Source organism: Podarcis pityusensis (assembly GCF_964106645.2).
Source record: "Podarcis pityusensis genome assembly, chromosome: 15".
Lineage (NCBI taxonomy): Eukaryota > Metazoa > Chordata > Lepidosauria > Squamata > Lacertidae > Podarcis > Podarcis pityusensis.
Genome location: NC_138040.1, coordinates 41,932,491 through 41,957,259, shown reverse-complemented (window position 1 = coordinate 41,957,259; position 24,769 = coordinate 41,932,491). Strand labels below are relative to the sequence as shown.

At 44.2% G+C, this 24,769-nt stretch overlaps 1 protein-coding gene across 1 annotated transcript in view; it reads left to right on the top strand.

The window, feature by feature from the left end:
• DOCK5 (dedicator of cytokinesis 5) overlaps positions 1 to 24,769 on the top strand; it is a 148,170-nt gene that overhangs the window by 41,512 nt on the left and 81,889 nt on the right. Inside the window, exons 4-9 of the mRNA XM_080982316.1 lie at positions 7,414 to 7,469; positions 9,385 to 9,481; positions 14,867 to 15,015; positions 21,990 to 22,125; positions 23,019 to 23,176; positions 24,332 to 24,413. Coding sequence (XP_080838442.1) covers positions 7,414 to 7,469; positions 9,385 to 9,481; positions 14,867 to 15,015; positions 21,990 to 22,125; positions 23,019 to 23,176; positions 24,332 to 24,413 — 678 coding nt within the window. The remainder of the gene's footprint in view (positions 1 to 7,413; positions 7,470 to 9,384; positions 9,482 to 14,866; positions 15,016 to 21,989; positions 22,126 to 23,018; positions 23,177 to 24,331; positions 24,414 to 24,769) is intronic.

Sequence of the window (24,769 nt, the reverse complement as noted above, 5' to 3'; positions counted from 1 at the left end):
AGTGGGCCCTACTTCCACGTTCCTGCTTTCCACTTATTCACGGTACCCAGTTTTCTTGACTAAAAAGAGTTAGATGTGGTTGCCATGCAGAACATCCATGTCATGCAGCCATGTCAACATTTTTTAAAGGAATCGCAACGATCAACAGCATTCCAAGATCTTGAATTCTGCTCCTTGAGGAAAGCTTTTGCATAATTGCATTTTCAGTTCGTGCCAGTGGGTATTTTGGTGGTAGATATAATTTCAGTAGACGGGTGGTTGTGTGTATGCCAGCAAAATGTAATTGAAGATATAATTCATTATAGTCTATGATACACTCTGTATGAGGAGATAAAGAAAAAATACCATCAGGCTTTCACAGACTTGCTGGCCTAGTTGGATAAATGTATAACCTGTAAGATAGCATTGTTTGCTTTTGCAGCTGAAAAATGTTAAAACCAAGCCTGTGCAGCCAGTAGGGATGAAGAAGAATGTTGCTCTGTTCACATTGGAAGGGAATCAACTTAATTCCCAACGTAAATATGGAACATAGTTTTCTGTCTGATTTCACACTTCTCTGAATTTTGCAATAGAGCTCTCGGCTCAACATCATACCAAAATGATGGAGGGAAGGACTTGCAGATTTTAAGATAAAATAGGTTGTATTCAACTAGCTTATGCTCAGAGTAGACTCACTGAAATTAATGGACCTACATTAGCCATATGTATTAATTTGATTTGGTGTGTTCTGAGTACATTTAACATTGGCTACAACCGAATATGCTTAGAAGTGCTTACCTTAAGACAAAATTTTCATATGTATTTAAAAATAGAAATGTTTATATGGATATATATATATATTTAAAAAGATACCTGAAGATTAATGAAGAAACAGGGCAGAACAGATTGGAAAGAAATTGATCTGTTTGTCCCTAGCAGTCAGTGGTTGGTACATGGTGATCATTTATGACAGGTACCTTTGGCCCTTCAGATGCTGTTTGACTCCACCTCCCATCAGTCCCAGCCAGCAAGTTCAATGGTTCAGAGATGATGGAACTTGCCCATGTCTTTTCTAGAGTACTAACCCCTCTCTTCTGCAACTGGCGAATGAACACATATTTCTTGCTTTCATAAACTTGTTCAGCTTAACTTTTTGGCTTCTTGACAATGGTTCTACTCAACAAATGAGTCAGAATAGAAATTTAATGTACCTAAGTTAGACCTGTCTATTAATTCCAGTAGGTCTGCTTTGAGTAGGACTAGCACTGGATACAACCCAATGTACTGTACTGGATCTTTGTTTTTCAGTTGCCAGATTGCAAAAGGAGCAGTCTTTTATTGTGGGACAGCTTTCTGCTTTAAAATTCCATTTTCTAAGATTTGCATCCAAACTGTGTATGGGCTGGAAAGGTTCCCTTGAATTTCCATGAAAGGCAGGCCAGCATTTGATAAGATAGCTTCTCTATCTTGGAGTGTGTCCACTGTGTCAAAGTGGGATAATCAATGCCTTCAGCTGCTTTGGAACTGTTTGCTTATTGACATTCTCTGCGAAATGCAGTGTCCCTGGGCCTCTTCTATGGAAATTATTGGCAAACATCAAACTTAAAACTAGTGAGTGCTTCTCAGATCTTCAGTTCACAAATCATTTATCGTCTGGGAAGGCTTCCTTCCTGTGGGATTTGTGCTTAATGCTGTTGGCGTCTGAGCTGTTAATGGATGGTAAGCAATTAGTTCCACAAAAATCAAATGCTTAAAAGGTCTTATAACTGACACCTGACAGTAAATTGCAGAGAGTATCAGGAAGTAGGAATGGTGGAAGAAATGAAAACTCTTCTTTTAAAGCAGGGAGGTGTAACCTGTGGCCTTAGGGCTGCCTCTGGCCCTTTGCCAGTTTCATGTGGCCCTTGGGCTAATTTAATGCAGTAGCTAGGAATGGGAAAAAGAGTGAGAAAAGGAACGAAATAAAGGGGAGAGACAGTAGTACCACCCACCTTAGTCTTTACTCCCCACCATCACCACCATTGGTATGTGGCCCCTGACTGGTTTTCACAGAGGGAATGTAGCCCTCGAAAGAAAAAAGGTTGCCCATCCCTGCTTTAAAATGTAACCTGTTGTTGAGAATTGCACTGAGTTTGTGCATATATTTAGCTATTTTTTTTGTATGCTGCTGCTTTTCTACCAAACAAGTGTCTAAGAAGAGGATTAGACAAATTCATTGACTTATAAAGCTGATCAGTATATTCAGGCAACGACTGATATAGGTGCATCTGAATGACTTGCGATCATGCACACGGCGCTGAACCCGGAAGTAGCCCCAAAATATCATAAAGAGGTCATGAAAAGGGGGAGAACAGGACGGAGCAGGCCTATGTGTGCTCCACTGATGCATGTGTGGGTCCAGAATATAACCCCTGCGCAAAATGAGGATTGCTTGTGCTAGCCACGGTGTCTGTGTTCTCAGTCCACTGCTGAAGGTGGCATATCTCTGAAAACCAATTGCTGGTAATTGCAGCTGGAGAGAGCACTGCACCCAAAGGTCTCCAAGTGACACACTGACACACACACACACACACTACTGTCTAACATACGCTAAGGGTGGTCAAATTCTGTGCGACTGCCATAAAACTTAGGTAACAGGCTGTACTACCAAAATGATTAAGGTTTTAAATGACAATTTTAGGTTATATTTTAGTGATCAAGATTTAATGTATATTTTTAACTGCTGTTATATCTGAATTGTCTCTGTTAAACCCAATTGCAATTCAATGTATTCCTGTTGTGCTTTATGATTTTTCTGATACTGTAAGCGAGCCGGAACTGGTCTGTGACCATAATAATAAAATTCATTCATTCATTCACTGTCTTAACATAACATTTATGGAAAAACAAAGAGCAATACTGGCTTCCAATAAGTATTCCAATAAGTTGGCCACTGTGAGAACAGGATGCAGGACTAGGTGTATTTTTGGCCTGGTCCAGTAGGTGGTTCTTAGGTCTGTAAGTGGCTCTCAGAGCAGCTTGCAGTGACAATAAATAAGAACATAAGATCAGGCCAATGGCTCATCTGGTCCCGCAGCCTGTTTGCGTAGTGGTCTGCCAGATACTTATGGGAAACACTCAAGCAGGGTCTGAGCACAAAAGCCCTCTCCACTCCTGTAGTCTTCCAGCAACTTGGTATTGAGAAGCCTTCCTGCCTCCTGCTTGCAGAGCCATTGATAGCACTGTCCTCATGAGCTTGTCTAACCGTTTAACGCCAATTGGTGACCATTGCTGCCTGCTATGGGAGTGAGCTTCATTGTTAAACTATGCACTGTACGTTTAAATAAGAATAATTAAAACACACAAACATACATATATAGAGAGAGAAGCATCTAGAGATAAGGGCTGTAATCCTACATGTGCTTACTCAGGAGTAAGGCTTATTGAACTTGGTGGGATTTCTCTGGCGGGAAGGTAAATGGTATTTCCGTGCGCTGCTCTGGTTCGCCAGAAGCGGCTTAGTCATGCTGGCCACATGACCCGGAAGCTGTACGCCAGCTCCCTCGGCCAAGAAAGCAAGATGAGCGCTGCAACCCCAGAATCGGCCACGACTGGACCTAAAGAGGTGACTCAGACCTCAGCGTCTGTGTATGAACTTCTGAGACCTTTTAGGAGTGGGTGGTCTTAACCTGATGGAGCACCTTTCCCAGGGAACAGACTTTCTATGGAGGCATAATATTCCTTCCTGCGCTCATATTCCCTTCCCTAATAATTCTCAGGATTGTGCCAGCCCATTTTGTGGCACACTGAGTTACCACTTTGGGGGAATTTCCTGTTGCAGCAGGGCTCTCCTACAGCTGTTGCTGCACAAAGGTGGCCAAAATGCCTTCTAGATGTTTTTGGATTACAACTCTTGTCATCCCTGACCATTGGCCATGTTGTCTGGGGCTCATGGGAGTTGGGACCAGAGGGCCATAAATTATGCACCCCTAGAGTAGAGCAACTTCCATCAGCGCCAGCCAGCATGGCCAATGGCCAGGGATGATGGGCACATTTTAAGGGCACCATGTTGGCTACTCCTGTGGGATTCCTAGATGTGTTTTTCTCCAATAGTTATAGCCAAATTGGAACCCCTTCTCATAAATCCTGTAAATTAGGAATTCTCCTGTAGCCTCGGATACATTTATGTGAATTTTGGACATAAACAAAGGGATCTAGCTTTTAACAGAACAAGGTGGGAGGAATCCTGCAGCAATAAAATGAGCAGGAACCCTTCAGGTTCCAAGGGATGCATGCGCCTTTATTTATTTATTTTAATAATTCTATTTTTTAAAAAAATTGTTTACAAAAGTATGTGTATTGTCTCTTTTTGCAGGTTGTGTTTTCTACAGATCAGTTACATTTGTTGTGATACATGCATGTTCCTTTTTGTACAGTTTTAGCAATTTGCAAACTAGTGATGATGAGAAGGAGGTTGAGATCTCACCCCTCCCTTTGCTATTCTAGGTCTTCTTGTATATATTTTTTGCTGTTTTTGAACACAGAGAAGCATTTTGCTTTTAAAAAATGAAATGTTTCAGTCCATTCATTCTCTTGCATGTATAGCTTTGGCCCAGGTCTGGTGCTTTCCACCATTTTTATTTTTATTTTTTGGGGGGGAAAACGCAACTCAGCAACTGACTATCGATCTGGAGATGTTATGTAGTCACTGGAGAGATTCTCCTTTATCTGTGATTGCATTGACCAGAACACTGGCAAAAAAATTGAAAATAAATTGAAGGCCAAGTTAATTAAGAGTGGGGGGGAGCAGGGGCAGCTTAGATGTTTATTACTGTTCTAACCACTTTGGAAAATACTTATTCCCTCTGGGACAGCCGTATTATTATCTATGCAGGAGTGAGGTCTGGAAGAAGTTTGAGCATAAATTCCTTAGCACTTTTGTGGGGAAGGTGCTTCTTTCCCCCACCCCCTCCAAACCAACGCATTTATTTGTATCATTCATCTAGTTCCAATGTTCAGGGTGTACTGACAGGCAAGGAATGTGCAGAAAGGGGAATCAACTCTTCACTGTCAAAAGTACAGTAATGTCTCCCATAGGTGTAAACTCAGTAATGCAATTGCTGCAACAGAGGCCCTGCCCCCAACCTCGGCTTATGTATCTTTATCAACAACTTGGATGATGGACTCAAGGGCATCCTGATCAAATTTGCAGATGACACCAAACTGGGAGGGGTGGCTAACACCCCAGAGGACAGGATCACACTTCAAAACGACCTTGACAGATTAGAGAACTGGGCAAAAACAAACAAGATGAATTTTAACAGGGAGAAATGTAAAGCATTGCACTTGGGCAAAAAAAATGAGAGGCACAAATACAAGATGGGTGACACCTGGCTTGAGAGCAGTACATGTGAAAAGGATCTAGGAGTCTTGGTTGACCACAAACTTGACATGAGCCAACAGTGTGACGCGGCAGCTAAAAAAGCCAATGCAATTCTGGGCTGCATCAATAGGAGTATAGCATCTAGATCAAGGGAAGTAATAGTGCCACTGTATTCTGCTCTGGTCAGACCTCACCTGGAGTACTATGTCCAGTTCTGGGCACCACAGTTCAAGAAGGACACTGACAAAACTGGAACGTGTCCAGAGGAGGGCAACCAAAATGGTCAAAGGCCTGGAAACGATGCCTTATGAGGAACGGCTAAGGGAGCTGGGCATGTTTAGCCTGGAGAAGAGGAGGTTAAGGGGTGATATGATAGCCATGTTCAAATATATCAAAGGATGTCACATAGAGGAGGGAGAAAGGTTGTTTTCTGCTGCTCCAGAGAAGCGGACACGGAGCAATGGATCCAAACTACAAGAAAGAAGATTCCACCTAAACATTAGGAAGAACTTCCTGACAGTAAGAGCTGTTCGACAGTGGAATGTGGTGGAGTCTCCTTCTTTGGAGGTCTTTAAGCAGAGGCTTGACAACCATATGTCAGGAGTGCTCTGATGGTGTTTCCTGCTTGGCAGGGGGTTGGACTCGATGGCCCTTGTGGTCTCTTCCAGCTCTATGATTCTATGATCTCCCTATTCTAAGCCATGCGCAAGCAGGCACATCTGACTTTCTGCTCTTTTATCTCTTCTGTCTCCTGCTCTTCACTCTCCCATCCTGCAACTTCTCCTGCCTCTGATTCTCATCTCCCAGCTTTCGCAAGCTCCCCAAGTTCCCTCGTCCCTTCTTCCAAGCCAGTCTCCAACCCCCTTCTCCCAGTGCCCACTCCTCAGCATCCAGCCAGTCTCTGACAGGCTCTGAGTGCCATTCCTTAGCCTAAGTTGCACCCCCTTGTTCAAGGGGCACAAATTAGTAGGTGGAGGTATCGGCAGTGGAGCTCCGAGCCTTCCAAAAGTAGAAAAAAATATTTAGAATAATTTAAAAAAAACAAAAACTTTTGGGAACCCTCAAAAGTAGCCCAGTCAGGGACTGAGCATGTTCAGTGACCACAGAGTGCTGAATATTTGGGAAGGAGATGAAAAATAGGGGGAGGGGGGAATGGGATGGAATCTCGTGAAGGTGGGCATGACTGACTAACTAAAACACTGAAAAGGAGCACTACTTTCTGTTGTAGGTCCCACTTGTTAACGCTGCTGCCTGACGATTGGAGACCTTTCTAGGTTAACACTGCAGGCATGGTTCAGTAATGCATATGAGAGGATGTACTTGTAGAGTGTAAGAGTAAACTCAGCTTTCAAAATTAATTGATGAAGGTTTGTAGTCTGGTGCTCACTTGGAAATAAGAACTAGTGTCTTCAGGTATTAGCCAAGTAAGTTTTACTCAGAGTAGACATATTGAAGTTATGTCTAACTTAGGTTCTTTCATTTCAGTGGGTCTATTCTAAGTAGGGTTTAGTTGCATATAACCCCTTGAAGTTAAAGAACCTAAGTTAGTCATGTCCATAAACTTCTGGGTCTTCTCTAAGTAGAATTAGCATTGGATACAACCCAGAGGCTGCAATCCCAAACCTACTTACCTGGGAGTAAACCCTCCTGAATTCAGTGGGATTTAATTTGGAATAGATATGGTTGGAGTAGATAGGTTAGGATATGTGGGTGCCTGTTTTCCCTTCCCTTCACTTCTCCCCCTTTTGTGTTGGGTCTTTTGGATTGCAAACCTTGTCTTGGTTATTAAAATGTGAGCAGCAGTTAATAAATCTAGGCACTTTAAATGTTAATAATAATAATAGATTGAATTATCATTTCATCACATTATTAATTACTACTTTTAGAATATGCACCAATCCCAAGATGTTGGTGTAATCGAGTACTTATTTTGATGGTAGAGAATTGTTACATTTATCTTCCCGAACCTCTGCTATGCCTGTTTATGATGGTGACTGCTTTTTCTTCTGCCACTCAGTGATTGAATAACTCTTTGCCCTTTTGATAAAACGATTCTTTTGCCTTTGTCTCAGGGCATCTTTCCATCAACGTACATCCATCTGAAAGAGGCAACTGTGCAAGATGGCGGGTAGGTCACCAAGACTTTTTTTGTTGTGAGATCTGAAAACATGATCAATTCCTAAAATGGCGGCAGGAAGAAAGCACACTGTCTTGTGGCGATGGCAGGCTTTTGTGTAAAGAGGCCACATTGTGTGACATGAGGCATAATGAAAAGACAGTGATGTGGGGCAGAACATTTTCCATTTCATCAGTTCATTAGTAACAGTGAATTGATTGCCAATTGATTGATTACTAAGCAAGTGCAGCAGTTTCAAAGATTTTAAGCTTAGGGCTCATCCAATACTTCCATTTTCCCCATGATTTCCAGGCATAGTTCTGAGAAGTTTTTCTTTTGTCCTGCCACTTTCCCTCAGACCCATGTCTGAAAATCATGGGAGACTGATGAAGGGTGGACGAGCCCTCAGTTGACTGCAGACAAGTAAACTAAACATGCTAAATTATACATGCTAAATTAGATCACTCCCTAGAGCATCAGAAAAGTTTTCAATCCATATTGTCCTACTCTGCTTAGGAAAATTTCCTCAAAACCCCACATTACTGAGTATGTAGAAAATTGTATTATACCAAGTATGTTTCCTGCTTGGCAGGGGGTTGGACTCGATGGCCCTTGTGGTCTCTTCCAACTCTATGATTCTATGATTCTAAGTCGAGGGAGTGGTCATTCCGACTCAATATTTGTTGGCAATGTCTGCATGCAACAATAAACCAGGGTTTCTGGCTTATCGTGGTTTAGTTTGGTTTATTTTATTAAATACTATTTAACATTGTCAATGTTGCAAATCCAATTAAAAACAGCAGTAAAAATATTCTCCTAGGAAAATGGGGAGGGGAATATAAAAAACAGGAAAAACAAAGTGTGTGTGTGTGTGTATAACATCATATAAGATAATATCATACTGTGCAGCTCTCACAGTTTTTATTGGAGAGGAACCTTTGAGAGGATCTGACCAGTTTCTTTAGTGTTACTTCTAATAGGGAAGTGCTGGCTATTATTTCATTACCAACTTCTCTCAGCAAGGCTGGATGGCGTGAGGATGCAATGAATTTCATTGAATTGAATGCTGCCTGGTGCACGACAGCCACAGTTGTCTCTAGGCTGCTGCTGGAGCTTACCATGGTTCAGCATAAATGAGAAGCATGCTGGTATACATGCTGCCCAATTGCCCCCTGGCACACGCAGACTTGGCACAAGCAGACTTGGCATGCCAGGAAGCCTTGGCTTCTCGTTACATTGGAAGCAGGGCTCAAGTTTTGTTTCTCCCCAAGAAAGACATGATTCCACATCAACCTTAAATTTTGGCTTTGATTTTGGCTTGTGGACCATTTTGGGTATCTGGCTTGTTGTCCTGCTTATATCAGGAGAAGAGTGAAGCAGGAATTGGACAGTATGCATGACCATGTTGCTCGTTGGTGGTAAACCACAAAAAACCAAAAACTGGCTTATTGTCACATGCAAAGGCAGCCACTGTCAACACTTCCTGGCAGGGGGTTTCAGGCAGGAGTCTTTCCTATCACTACTTGGGGATGCCAAGGACTGAACCCACAACCCTTAGCATGCGAAGTACCTGCTCTTCTGGTTTGCTGCAGCGCTTCCTTAAGCTGTCTCCATGTTGTGCCTTGCTTGCTTGCCTAACCTTTTATCACATCCACACCACATTTTAAGGCACATGGCTTCCACCAAAGAATCCTGTGAACCATAGTTCAGCAGTGCCCAGCACCCTTAAAAAACTACAGTTCCCAGGATTTTCTGGGGAAGCAATGCGCTTTAAATGTACGATGTGGATGTGAGCTACGTACGTGAATAAGTTTTCTCTGCTTTCCTAACCCCAGTAGAGACTCTATAGACAGAATATTAAATGATCTAATGGCCATTACCTTTTCGGTAATCATTTAAATATTTCTTCCCCATCTGCCTTCTGCAGACAACATGAGACAGTAATTCCTAGTGAGCTGCCTTTGGTCCAGGAACTCACTTCCACTTTGAGGGAATGGGCTGTGATCTGGCACAGGCTGTATGTGGTGAGTTGCGATTCTCTTCTCCTTCTTGGGCATTGAGGTTTTTGGCAGGTGTGGGGAACTCCTGACTCATGGGCCAAATTAGGTCTGGCAGGTGTCTGAATTTGGCCGCCAGGCCATTCCACGTGTGACATCAGGTGTGGGACAAGTGAGAGCTGAAAGTGAGCCCTCCTGGGATTGGCTGTGCAAGAGAGTTTCCCATTGGGAAGTCCCAAGTGCAGCCAGGTGGGCTTGCTTTCGCCCCGATCAGTTAAGCCAGCCCAATTAAAGTTGTCATAATGACATCGGGTGATTTGACAAAGCAGCAGACTTTTAACTGGAGATGCTGGGGATTGAACTTGCATGCAAAACTTGTGTTCTTCCATTGAACAGGGGCCTCTTCCCATTATCCAGTGGTTCACCAATGGATCATGATTTGTCTTTTGTTCACCTCCACTCTAGGGACTTAAAAAAAAACCCCAAAATCCAGAGAGGCATATGCTGTTTGTGACTTACTGTTTTCAATTGCATTTGCTACTTTTAAGCCTCCAATCCGTTCTCTTTCTTTATTCCCCTAAAGCAGTGGTTCCCAACTAGCTAATTACTGAAGGACCCCTGTTTTCCAAAAGCCAAACCATGGACCCTCTGCTTTTGAAAGTTTTGATAACTTTATGGTAGTTACTTCTGCCAAGGAATTTTTGAACAAAATGTGGGCTAGCCCCTGTCATTGCCTGTGCTGCCAGCCCTGGCAGTGGAGGGAGAAGCCAGCCAACCAGCTGAGTCACTTCACCTTCTGCTTCTTCAGGCTGCTGCTCAGCAGATGAGGGCGACTCCTGGCTCATGACAGCCCCTAATCAGGCATGCGGATGCGGGAAGGAGCAGTCATGACAATCGCATGGGTGGGGTGTGTCAGATCAAACATGGGGATCAGGAAAGAAGCAGTTACAGAGATGGGGGGAGGGGAGGGGAGGAAGCGAAGTCACCTCCACCGCATGGTTTGAGTGGGAGGGGGTAGGGATGTGGGGTGCATCAAGCCACCATCAGTGGGGCAGCCAGCGAAGATGCGCACCTTCTGTGGCTGCTGCTGCTTTCCTGCGGACTGAGAAAAGCTCCGCCTCAGGGCCAGGGGAAGGTAGTGGCATGGTGCCCTGACATGAGGGTGATCAGCTGCCCTGTTGTCCATCGCCATGAGGGGAAGGTGGCACCTCGCAATCGGCTGCCCTGTTTCCCCTCAGTGTGAGGGAAGGCAGCTCAGCTCAGCAGCGTTATCAGCTGAAACCATATTGCAATATTGGTGGTGCCTTCAAATCGGCTGCCCTGCTTTCCCTCATGCGAGGAGCGATATATTGCTGCATATTGCCTGGTCAAAATTGTTGTGATGGTGTGATTTCAAAACCAATTTTGGCCAATATATTGAAAAATTGCACAGCACTAAAACAGACCATAAAATTTGTGAAATTACCATGCAAAAATGACAAAAATTTAGTGGGGGGTGGGAGTCAAGAGATGTGGCTGCAGAGCCCCTGTGTTTGTTCTGTGGACTCCAGGGGTTCCCGGACCCCTATTTGGGAACCACTGCCCTAAAACCATAATATCTTGTTCTAGAGTCTAGACCAGGGGTCAGCAAACCTTTTCAGCAGGGGGCCGGTCCACTGTCCCTCAGACCTTGTTGGGGGGGGGCAGACTGTATTTTGGAAAAAATATATATTGAACGAATTCCTATGTCCCATAAATAACCCAGAGATGCATTTTAAATAAAAGGACACATTCTACTCTTGTAAAAACACTCTGATTCCCGGACCATCTGCGGGCCGGATTTAGAAAGCGATTGGGCCGGATCTGGCCCCCGGGCCTTAGTTTGCCTACCCATGGTCTAGACTCTAAACATTTTAGAGATCTGCAAACATTCCTACCCCTCTGAGGCCCAACCTGGCAGTGTTTTTGTTCAACAGAATGGCTTTCTCAATGGGGGATTATTTTAAATGCAAGGATTAGGCACCTTAGAAACCACCTTGTATTTTTATATCCTGTCTGGCAGGAACCCATTCAGAACTCCCTGAAATGTGTCTAATGTAAACTTCCCTGCAAAAACCGTGAATGACCATCCTAGCCAGAAATTTGAAAAGAAAGAAAAAAGTATCAGTATCGTGGATTAGTTTTTTCCTCCCCTGGTTTGTGTTTTGCCCACAACAGGAAGAAGAAGGAAGTAAACCACAGATAAGTGAAAGTGCCCCATATTACTTGCTTGGGGCAATGGCTCTTAGAATCCACTGCAGCGATTGGCAGCTGATGGGTCACAAAGTCTGCCACGAAGCTGGGCTTTCAGAAACAGCAAAGTGTTTTGTGGCATCTTAAAGACCAACCAAAGTATTATGGAATAGGTTTCCATCAGTGGACTCTTTGGGCACCCAAAGAGTATATATATTTGTATGGTGGTAGTGGCTCTCCGGGTCTTGTGGTGCCTTAGAGCAGCTTTGTGCAACCTTGGGTCCCCAAATGTTGTTGGAGGCCAACACTCTTGTTCTGGTTGGGTGCAGAAAATGGTGGGAGCAACCAGCTGAGGAACCCGCAAGGGAAGAAGGCTCAGGGCCTGGTGATAGGTGTTGGGATGACAATGAGTGGTCAGAGGGAGAAGAGGGAGAAGACTGGGAAGAGAAGGAGGTGTCGGACGCTGAAGACGTAACAGAGCTTAGTGAGAAATACGAGTGTGTGCCAGAGATAAGTCCCGAATCAGAGGCAGAAACTGAAGCAGGAGAGGAGGAAGAGGGAGGTCAAGAAGCAGAGACGAGTCAGGCTGCTGAGGAGTCAAGGGTGTCTCCCTCTCTTATTGCAAAAAGCTCCCCTCCTCCCTGGATTTCCAGAACAGGGAGAGTCATTAAATGGGAGGAGCAAAGGTAGACATGCCAACACAGTCTCAGATTGCTTGGGAAAGACCTGGGAAAGAAGGGGACGTAGGCAGCTATGGGAAGACCTTTAGTCTCAGCAACTGCTTCGTAGGGGCAAGACCTACTGAAGAAGAACATGAGACTATAATCTCAAGGTTGTTGGTTTGAGATTGGGCAAAAAAGATTCCTTCATTGCAGGAGGTTGGACTAGATAACCCTTGGGGTCCCATCCAACTATGATTCTTTGAATTCTTCAACCAATTAATGTGTAAAGAAATGCATGTACTAGGTAAAGTATGTAAAAAGTAGATATCTTATGAAAATAACATACAGAAATGCATTATATTTGGCAATGTCATTTACTAAAATGTGCATGTTTGGATAAATTCACACAACAATGCTGATGGATTTTTATGAGGACTTCCAAACTGATGCAGAAACATGGAGATCTGAATTTGAGATTAGAAAAATGAGAAGCTGAAATTGACAGGTTCACCCCTTCATAAGCATTGCCAAGGGAAATGTAGCAAATTTTGTGTGTGAAGTGGGTATTTTAAACACTGAGTGGTCTGTTTTTCCCCAGTTACTAATTAGTGTATGCTGCACAATGTGTCCTCTGGGACACAGTCATTAGAAAGACAAATGGTCCTTAAATTGGTCTCTTTCTTTCGTCCTTCCACTTGACCTTGATTATGCGTAAGCCTTACAGAACCACGCATGATTTCCCCAATGAGAGACAAGGTGAGACATCCTTCTTGTGCAGTGGGAAAAGGCTCCTTTTGGTTCATTTATTTTTCTTTGTGTGGCTTATTGAATTGATTTCAAATTGTACAGGGCCCTGATGTCTAATATGATCAAGTCTAGTTAATAAATGTTTTAAATAAATAAATAAATATGAATTTCTTTCCTAAAGACCTAATGTGAGGTTACATGGGAGATCTGGGAACTTGAGCTCACCATGCAATTTTTCTTCTTCTGAAAGCTACAGCAAGGAACTCAAGGGAGGAGGGTTTAACTGTTGTTAAACTTTTTACAAAATTTGCATGCCGCCTACTCAATAAACAAAAAAACCACAAAACCCCTCTAAGCCAGGGGTCAGCAAACTTTTTCAGCAGGGGGCCGGTCCACTGTCCCTCAGACCTTGTGGGGGGCCAGACTATATTTTTTGGGGGGCGGGAGAATGAATTCCTATGCCCCACAAATAACCCAGAGATGCATTTTAAATAAAAGGACACATTCTATTCATGTAGAAACATGCTGATTCCCGGACAGTGTGTGGGCCGGATTTAGAAGGCAATTGGGCTGGATCTGCCTCCCAGCCTAGGCCTTAGTTTGCCTATCCATGCTCTAAGTGGTTTACAGAGGGCAATCTAAAACATTCATTAAAAATTCCAGAAAAACATACATTAAAAATAAGTCAACATTTTTTTAAAAAAAGAATGTACATATTAGGAGAAAAATTTCAGTAAAATGCCAATGAATTTTCGTGAGGAGTTTTTTTTTTTAAAAGTTCACAAAGTGATGTGCAAATGTGGAGAACTGAATTTAAGGTTGGAAAACAAACCCCAACTGACAAATTTGCCAGCAAAGTCAGCTTTGTTAATGAATTCATTCTGTGTTAATCTGAGCGATGGTTGAGAAGATTCCTGGGTCCAGGTGGCTGTAGCTGGTATCTTAAGTTGATGGCATGCTTATTTTTTAGCCCCCAAGCCAGGGTTTTAAATTTCTCCTGATTGCAACCATTAACAGTAAATTCACTGTCTTCTCCTTTCCTTTACTGAAATAACATGGATGGATCATTTCCATGAGTTTTTCTACCTGGCAGGTTAATTTTTCATCTCCCTAACTGAAAGCAATTGTGGGGGTGGGAGGGAGGGGGATAATCTGTGCCAGGTGTAGCTGAGAGGACCAGAGTAGACCCATCGTGGGAATGAAGCACATCTGGATTCAGCATGTCCATAGCCATTTCTGTCCCATCCCTGGTCCACCCGGTTGCAGAGGGCTCCACTTCCCACTCACCCAGCTTTTCAGCAGTGCTTTTCAGTGCCAGTAGCGGAGGGACACCTTTGTCATACTCTGACCCTCTCCAGCAAGCAGCAACAGGCAGTTAGGATTGTTCTTGTTTGTTTGTTTGTTTGGTGTCTCTGGTGTCTTAAAACCCTCCCAAGGCAGCTTATATACAAAAGATAAAATTCAGAACTATTAACACCCCATTCCATGTAATTCCGTCATTTAATACAGACGTTTAAAACACTTCACAATCCAGCAACACACTGCTATAAAGCTAGCATAAGCAACTTGAGAGAGAACAAACAGCAGTAATATAAATGGTCAATGCTTGGAAATTAAGTTCGGTATCTCGACTAAAAACAGCTCAAAGTAAATGAGTTGTCAAGGCCCATTTGAAAGCCAGCACTGATGTGGCCAAATGTACATCACTTGAGATGTGGTGCCACCATTGCAAAGGCCCCGTCTCCAGTATCAACTCTTCCAATCCCCTTTTCTCTCCTTCTGTCTGCTTTAGGAGAACAAGAAGTCTCTCTTTCGCCAAGTGCAGCAGATGACCTATAGCCTAATTGAATGGCGGTCCCAGATCCTCTCCGGCACCCTTCCCAAAGATGAGCTGGCTGAACTCAAGAAGAAAGTCACAGCCAAAATAGATTATGGCAACAGGTAGGTGATGCTTCAGTCCTGTCTCCTAGCAAGGGATCTGAATGTGGACAGTAGATTGCTTATGTATGGCTCTCAGGAGTCACTCTGTCCATTGGTGTTCCTTGTGATGAAGCATGCTTAGGATATTGTGTTTGCACAAGAAGCTTCTTTTTGAAATAGGATAACCCTTGATAATAATGCTTTGTTTGGACATGCCAAACTGTGTCCTTTCTGCAGTAAAGGTGCCATTTTTAATTTTCTCCATTTCGCTCTCTTTGTGCTCTCTCTCTCTCTCTCTCTCCACCCCCCCCCCACATACTTTTTGAAAGCAAGTCATTCAGGGATACAGGGCAGAGGAGGTAGTAGGGGAAGGAGCATACCTCGGGGGGGAAGTCTCAGGTTTGATTCTTCTAAAGAATTTGCATTCTTCTAAAATTCTCTTGTAGCTGAAATGTCCAGGCAACCTGATTTCACCCTTGATTCTGTGATGAGCAGCACATCCAGGAAATGAGCACAGCTTTGTTTGTACGCTAAGCCCTAGCCTTAAGAACAGGTGCTGAATATTTTAACTCTTAAGCTCTGTTCTATGGTGATGTTTTGGCCTGTCTTTTATGTGTGTGCATATATGTGTAGCATGTGCCATGCAACTTCTGTGTGTTTATTGATTGATTTACTGCTGTGGTGCAAAATGTTATTACAACTAGCCAATAATAATAATAATAATAATAAATTTTATTTATATCCCGCCCTCCCCAGCCAAAGCCGGGCTCAGGGCGGCTAACAACAATAAAACAGTACAACAGTACAACACAACACTCTAAAATCATTCATTATAAAATTAATTCAAAACAAACCACTGGCAACCATTGGGCCAGAGCTCCGCGAAGATTGCCGAAGGAGGGAGTCAGGCTGTGCCCTGGCCAAAGGCCCTGCGGAAAGATGTCAAGTCCTGCAGGGCCCTAGTCTCTTGTGACAGAGTGTTCCACCAGATCGGAGCCACAGCCGAAAAAGCCCTGGCTCTAGTTGAGGCCAGCCTAACTTTTCTGTGGCCTGGGACCTTCAAGATGTTTTTATTTGAAGACAGTAAGTTTCTCTGTGGGACATACCAGGAGAGGCAGTCCCATAGGTACGAGGGTCCTAGGCCGTATAGGGCTTTAAAGGTTAAAACCAGCACCTTAAACCTGATCCTGTACTCCACTGGGAGCCAGTGCAGCTGGTATAGCACCGGGTGAATGTGATCTCGCAGCGAGGACCCCGTAAGGAGTCTCACTGCAGCATTCTGCACCCGCTGGAGTTTCTGGGTCAGTCTCAAGGGCAGCCCCACGTAGAGCGAGTTACAATAATCCAGTCTGGAGGTGACCGTCGCGTGGATCACAGTGGCTAGGTAAGGGCGAGAGAGGTAAGGAGCCAACTGCTTAGCTTGGCGGAGATGGAAAAATGCCGCCTTTGTTATAGCTGCAATCTGCGCCTCCATGGAAAGGGAGGTGTCGAAGATTACACCCAAACTCTTAACAGACGGTGCTGGCACTAATTGCGCCCCCGCAAGAGATGGGAGTTGCCCCCCCAATCCCATATCACCCCGTCCCAGCCACAGGACCTCTGTCTTCGAAGGATTTAGCTTCAACCGGCTCCCACAGCTTCCAAACATCTGGTCAGTGTGTCTGGGGCCGAGTCAGGATGGCCATCCATCAACAGATAGAGTTGGGTGTCATCAGCATACTGATGGCAACCCAGCCCAAAACTCCGGACAAGCTGGGCGAGGGGGCGCACAAAGATGTTGAAAAGCATCGGGGAGAGTATCGCACCCTGAGGTACTCCACACACCAAGGAGTGGCGCGATGACAATTCCCCCCCAAGCGCCACCCTCTGTCCCCAACCAGAGAGAAACGAGCACAGCCATTGAAGGACTGTGCCCTGGATCCCCACGTCGGCAAGGCAGCGGTCCAGGAGTTCGTGATCGACCATGTCGAAGGCTGCTGACAGATCTCCCCCCCCCCCATACACACACACACACGTTTCCAGCTCTGCTGTTGAATCCTACCCCACCCCCGATTAAAAGTCCTGAAAGCAGGAGCTTGCAAGGGAGGCACAATCAAAATCAGAAATTTCTTAAATAGTGCAACCCACTTCCAAAGGTTTAGCAGCAATTAGCAAAAACCAGGAGGATACCATGCAGAAGTGAGTTTTAGTAGCATGAGCTCTCCCTAAGACACAACGTAGTCTCAGGGCTGTAGCTAGGGGGTGGTGAAGGAGGCCCCCACCAAGGGTGGAGGCGAGGGGGCATGCAAAATTGGTTTTAAAATATGCCCATAAATATGTCTATAAATAAAAATATTGATTATTGCCTCATAAGAAAAGGTTTTAAATGGAGGATCTTTATATGATATGCGGGGGCTCTGTTTTTCTCTATTTTTCATGGCTAGGGGGTGCAATCTGGACGGTTCTGCCAGGGGCTCAAGATCACCTAGCTACGGCTCTGTGTAGTCTGGTCAATTTTTAAAGACTTTGATTTGCCCCTTCATTTCTAGGGCAGGGTATTGGCACTGATTTTTGTGTTGTGTGTTCTTTTCTTTTCTTTTTTATAAGATATTTATTGAAATTTTCAAAGTGTTACAAAATAAAATAAAAGCAGAAGAAAATACAAAATAAAAATAGTTAACAAAGTAGAAAAGGAAAAAAACAAACCCCTTCCAACCATACGAATACAAATTCAAAAATAAGAAAAAGAGACAGAAAAAAATACAAAAATACACCACAAACAATTAAGAACATTTAAAAACAAATTCATTATTCTCGAATCCTCAACTGTCATTACCTTCTTTCTTTGACCTCCTCCTTCTCCCTTTCTTTGTATCCTATTTATTAATTATCCCAGCAAATCCTTTCCATATTTCATAATATTCTGTCATTACATTACCCTAAACTGTTTTAATCTTATCTTTCTATAAGAAAATAAACATTAAAGCTTAAAACTTAAATCTTATCCTTACCAACTTCTCATAACCATAATATTCTTTCATAATTCTTTAAACATTTTTACTAAAGCCAAGTAATTTCATTCCAACATTTTTCTGACATTCATCAATTTTATAAAACAGTCCTAATGGTAGAAAAAAGAAATACAAACAGATCCAATCTTCATCCAACGTCCCTTCCTCCTGGTCCCGGGTTTTGTCAGTCCTTATTATCCCATCGATCTAGCGCATTAACCTGGCAACCTTATATCCGAGGCCCTCAAGTCTCTTCCATGTCCCTTCCGCAGCTCTTCTTCATATTTGTAACTGTATTTTCCCTTGTCTCCTGCTCGTGGTAACTCCAGCTTGGCAATATTTTTAACCCTTCTCGACAGATCAGCCCCTTTTCCATATTCAGCACTGAATTCCATATGGTATTTAAAAGCATGTTTCAAAAACCCTCCAAAATTAAGAGCCCCCACAATCCCAAACATCTCACGGCCCATTGCCAGATTTGAAAAGTCCAAACATCCCAGCATAGGGGGGTCAATCCAGCCCCCCATTTCCAAGCCAAACCAAACTTTTTCTTTCCAAATCTGGCTTTTTCCAAGTTCATTTGTCAAATCCGAAAGCTCATATTCCTGTTGGGCCTGTTCTGTCAGGACACACTCCTGATTTAATTCCTGGGTGGGCTCCACATATTTTCCCACTGTCTTTTCAAAATTTCCCACTGCCTGTTCAAAATTTCTAGTCGAAGTCGCCATCAAATTCATCTTCTCATGTAACTGTTCCAGTAGGGCATTTGTTTTATAGAAAGCACACAACAAAGCTTCTGAATACATTGTCCTGCAAGGTCAGATGCCTGTTCCCACGATTGTAATCTGTAACAGCTGCCGGCTCCCTGGAATTGGTTACAGTTTCACAGTCTCCCTCTAGGGGGAAAACTTCTATTTGTTCTTGCAACAAAGTTTCCCTTTTTGAGATACTTTGTCAATATTTGTTCCTTTAAAATGCGAAGGGAAACAGTGGAATCACTATGTTTCTCTTCTTTTAGCTATCTGTCAAAAGCGTTTGTCTCTGGTCAATGAACTTCAAACGTCAGTCCTGACACCCCGCTCCAGGATCAGGACGGAGGAAAGTTGCTTTACTTTAAACTCACTTTAAACAGTCCGAAAAAGATCCCCCTTCTCCTCCTGCTGTCGAAGGAGGGTTCCACAATTTTAAATGATGCAATCCCATCCTTTAAAAGCGATTTCCTGAGCTCTAGTTTACGTTGTCTTTGCTTTATTCTGTCTACAAAAGAACGGAAGGCTGACTTCCTGTTTAGACCTTCCCGTTCCGTACCAAATTGAGATAAATTTTTGAGATCCAATTCCTTCCTGCTCGCAGGTCCTTATTTAATGTCCAGTTGTTCAAAGTCTAAGTACTCACGGGTGCTTATTTTAGAGTCCAAATTGTCCCAGGAAAAAGGCAGCGCTCTCCGGCAACAGCTATGCGGCTTCGCTCCACGGAAATAGCAGTTGACTCACAGCACCACGCCACTTCCCCCTCTTCACTTCGGAGCCCGTTAGTGGGTTCCTTAGCGGGTTGGGGGGGCGCTAAAGGTGCCCGCCGAGTCCCATGGTCACAGGCTTCATCCGCCTGTGATTTTTAAAGGGGTCCCCGCTTGTGTTGTGTGTTCTTTTCAGAGCAAAGCAGTGTGGGTGGGGGGCAGAATCTCCCCCATGGTCACCACTCACCCCCCAATCTGTTCCCCCCACCTCAGATATTTTTCTCTCTTTCTCTTTCTGAAACTCTAGTACTAGAAGTGAGAGTGGCAGAGACAGGAAATGTCTGCAGTATAGGGAGTTTGGTGGAGGATATGAGACAGGTTCCGTTGCCTGGGAAGAGCCACCGTTTAGTGGCAAAGCATCTGCTTTGTACGCAGAAGGTCCCAGGTTTAATCCCTGGAATCTCCAGGAAGGGCCTGAAATGCTGGAGAGCCTCTGCCCGTCAAGGCAGGCAGTTCCGGACTCGATGGTCCCAGTGGTCTGACTCGGCATAAGGGCTCATCCACACTTCCATTTGTCCTATATTTTCTTCCACTTGTCCCCTGCTTTCTAGGCATGGGTCCAGTAGGTTTTTCTTTTTCCTCGCCGCTTTCCCCAAGAAAACCTGCTGTTTACCACAGGGGACAAAGGAAGTGTGGATGAGCCTTAAGGACGTTTCCTCTGCTCCTCTGCAGGCCTCTTTGCATGGGGAGGGGCTACGGGATTCACACACACAAACTTCTATCTGTCTGTCTATTTATCTGTCAATATCTTTACATGGGGAAGAACTGTACAGCTCCTATGCTGCATGCAAAAGATGGAGGTTTGATCACCAGGCTCTGTAGACATAGGGCTGGGAGGGATTCCTGGCTGACACCCTGGAGAGCCACTGCTAATCACGGCAAACAATTCTGAGCCTGCTGGACCAAGGGTCCAGCACAGTATGTTGCAGTTTTCTGTACACGATTGGTTCCGTTGCGGTTTAGACAAATATATCTGCCACTGTTGCATCTTGTTTGAGCCCGAGACGCATGACAGATGTTGCACACTCAGCATGTTAATTGGTAACCTTCTCTTTGCAGCTGAAGGAAGCTTTGGACATTCTGTCCTGTCTGTAGGTTGCTTCCATGGCTCATTGATCATGTCAGCTCTCTTTCAGATACACTAATTAAGAAGCCACTTGAAAGCAAGAAGCTAAAAAATTAACTTTATTGGGGAAATGTCATAAATTTGAGTAGGTGCTCAGACAGTGCCAAAGAACCTTAATTGATTGTGTCTTGTGGTTCAGCCATGGACCTCATTAATTCTACCTGCTTTGCAATAGTTGTTCATTTTTTGTTCCCTTTTACTTAGTCTGGTCACCAACCTTCTGGGGCGCACTGGCAAGCAGCAGAAGCTGCTGTGGGCACCACATACAACACAACTGAGCACACACTGCATCCTGTTCTATTGACTGCTGTGGGATGCTTCTTTTAAGCTTACTTTCAGTGGGTGGAGGTGACCCTCTTGGCATCAGGGAAGTCCTCTGCAAGCAAACATGTGCCTGTGTGTGCCAAATTTCTTACTGTGTTCTGCATTGCAGCATAGCTGGATGCAGAACTTCATGCAGTAGCAAGATACAAAAGGTCTTTCCTCCTTTCCATCATTTTGGGATACTTCCACTCAGTTTCCCCCTCCTCGCTTTCATGTTGCACTCCTCAGCTGCCATGCTGCCATGTTAGGAGTTTTGGATGACCTTGGGGAAGTGGAGGAAGCAATATGCATTAGAGTGAATGGGCATGGCCTCACTTACCTTGGCCTGCCCCCACTTGCCTGCCCTCTTACTTGTAACCAGTCATTGACTCCGGCTTCACCTACTGTTGGCCTCCCTGCCTTCTGCCCCACCAGTCCCAAGGGGCACCAGCCACCACTGGCAATATATCTAGGTTCTTATGTGTGCTGCAAGGTCCAGTGGCTTGACCAGGCAGCTGCTGATGGCCCATCACTGCCTCCTTGACACTGCTTTTCATGTGCGGCGCTGCCATCACTTCAGGTTTCTCCGTCGGTTATGGGGCTGCATCCTCCTCTCTCTCTCTGCTATTTGTGGGGAGGTCCTGCCCATCCACCTGTCCACCAATAATGAACCTGCTATGTACAAGGCCTGAAGTTAGAAAGACAAGCGCTCTGCTCCTTTCTCCTCAAATTTATACACTGTTTTGGTTCAGTTTCCTCAGAGAGTGTTAGGGCTTCTCTTCGCTAGGGACTCCATTGATTTGCATACACTGCCCCCCTCCCCAGCTTCACTCCATCCTCCTTCTTAGCATACATTCCAGCTATGTAAAAACACTTGAAGGGGGTACAGAGCAGGGCGAACGAGGGGGACATCCTTGGGAGGGGCCTAGCCTCAGGAGAGTCCCGTGAGCCAGATAGAGAGGCCTGCAGACCACATTCCTCACCTCAGGTTCAGATTCCTATGAGTCCCCTTGTTAATCCATCTCCCTTACTTACCATGGACTGCTTATTTTCCTGCAAGGATCTTGGGGCTGGACTTGGTGGTACGGGACGATAATGGCAACATCCTGGATCCAGATGCTACCAGCACAATTGCGCTCTTTAAGGCACACGAGACGGCATCCAAACGAATAGATGAAAGGATCCAAGAGGAAAAGGTATACGCAACTGTGACACCAAATGAGATGCAGGGGTGTCTTGGCAGAGAGCACTATGAGCCCGGTTTTGGTTTGAGTGAACAAATATGGCCTGTGCTGCCTTTCCAGCATTACAGTATCAGGTCAATGAATAATTTCAGCTTCCTATTAAGATTAGACATGGGTGATCTCTCTCCTGCTCATATTGGATTAATTTGGACATGTTCCCAGTTCTGCCTGCAAATCAGGAAAAATTCAAATCACTTTCTGAGCCAATCTGAATGGGGACAGATTCAGATTCATAGTAGCTACCCGACCCCTGGCAAAGCAACAAAGAAAAAACTGCCATAAGGCAGCCTTCCCCAACCTAGCTCCCTCCAGGTGTTGTTGAACTACAGCTCCCATCAGCCCCAGGCAGAGTGGCCAGTGGCCAAGGGTGATGTGAGTTGTAGTCTAAAACATCTGGAGGGCACCAGATTGGGGAAGGCTGACCTAAGTGAATGTTTGAAGAAAAGGACTCTTACATCGCTAACATCTGCAAGACAGATTTTACCAGATAATGCTGTTCTCTGTCATGGAAAAAGCTTGTCCTGTGGTTGTAAAAAGCCCCTAGGATCTAACCAATTAATCAATTAATTGCAGTCCTTGTTCTACATAAACGCCACTCTCAGTTTTGCTGTCTATCCCATATGCTATCCCATGCATATGTCCAACCGCTGTGCAACTTCATTCATTTTGGCGGGGTTGCGCAGGGGAAATTCCTGGTGGGTTAGGTTTCCACTCTATCTATAACAGTCTTATTTGGATGCGGGCTGAGAAAATAGATAGTTTTCAAGACAGATTGGCTGTGGCATATGCTCAGTCCTCTTCCTTCTAAAGTTTCACTTTCTTGTTCATCTCTTCTTTCCATCAAGTCTTTGCAGCAGAATGTAGACCTGCGGGGACAGTCTATTTTCAACACAACCCACACATACAGTCTTTATGTCAATTTCAAGAACTTTGTCTGCAACATCGGTGAGGATGCGGAGCTGCTTATGAGCCTCTATGATCCCGACCAATCCAAGTTCATTAGGTATGTGGTTATTCTGATGCTTTCTTCTAAACAAGAAAAAGAATGCCACTAAAAGAAAGAGTGTGATACAGACTCAGGCATCAATAGAATAGTTCTTAGAATTTGGTCTCCTTTTCTCCCTTCCCTTCCTCTTCACATGTGAGTGGGGGAGATGTGAAGCTTCTATTTGCTATTCACCCAAATAGAATAAACTGTGGCTTTTGCAAACCATAGTTTGTTCACAAGCCAGGATATCCTAACCAGTGTTTCTCATAATTGGGCAAAACCACACAGAAACTTTCTTCTTCACCCCCTGCTTGCAAGGGAGGGAGGGATGGGGAGTTTGTGAGTCCAGACTTGTATCTGCTTGTTCTTATAATGAGAAACATTTGTTTGTTGTTGCTTATGCTCTGGCTAGCATATAAATTAAGGTTCATAAAACATCATTTACCCACACATTGAGGCTACCTTCACAACTGAATTGGCAGGTGAACATACTGGCAAAATTCAACTCTGCTTGCTTCCACCCTCCTGCTGTTTCTGACAAGAAGAGAAATGAACCTTTGAGGTTTCCCCCCGATCTCTTTGGTGCATGGTGGGTGCCTTTTAGCCTGAGCACTGGAAATGATCCCTCACTTGGTGTCTGAAATGGTACTGTCCATTGTCTCATCATGGTATGCTATCCCATGCATATGTCCAACCGCTGTGCAACTTCATTAATTTTGGTGGGGTAGCACAGGGAAAATTCCTGGTGGGTTAGGTTTCCACTCTTCTGCCTTCATCTGCCTCCTGATATGGCAAATCCTTTAGATGGAGAACCTGGGGCCCTCCCACAAGTTGATGGACTCCAACTCCCATCAGCATGTCCAGTGGTCAGTGATGATGGGAGTTGCAGTCCAAGAACATCAGGAGGGCCACAATTTCCCTGTGTCTGACCTAACACTCTGAGCAAAAGCATTACCTGGTTTTTCTTTCTGTGAAATGCCAAAGCACCTGAAAGTTTGTTTCACCTGGACGCAACAGTTGCTTCTCTCTGAAGTTCTGAACTCCCCCCCCCCTCTTTTTTGCCACTGGACAAAGTGATTCATGATTTAATTAGCATAATTAAGTATGATGATGTGACCTAATTAACCTAGCCTAGCTATAACAAAGTTTGTTTTATTTATTTTTTTGTAGTGAAAACTACCTGGTTCGTTGGGGAAGTAATGGAATGCCAAAGGAAATTGAAAAACTTAATAACCTTCAAGCCGTCTTTACGGTAAATCCTGTTGCTCTACGCTTGAGAAAGTTTGTTCTTCCCTGCCCCGCCTGCAGCTAAGTTATTTGTGGCACTCTTCTTATAACTGTTGCTTTATTACTTTTGTTGTGATAGGCCTTTACATCATTGCAGGAAGCAGTGGAGGCTATCAGACTGGTTTCTGTTTAAATGCAGGTTGTTAAGCCATCTGGCAAACACAATACAAAGCCAAACAAGTTTTTATTTTTTAAAGGTCATTTTGACATGCTGGCTCGCCTTCATTACTTAAGCTCTGCTGATTTTGCAGGATTTTCAGACATTACTTTGGTTCTGTAGCTTCTGACCAAAGAACAACTGTGAAACCTGAATTACATAAT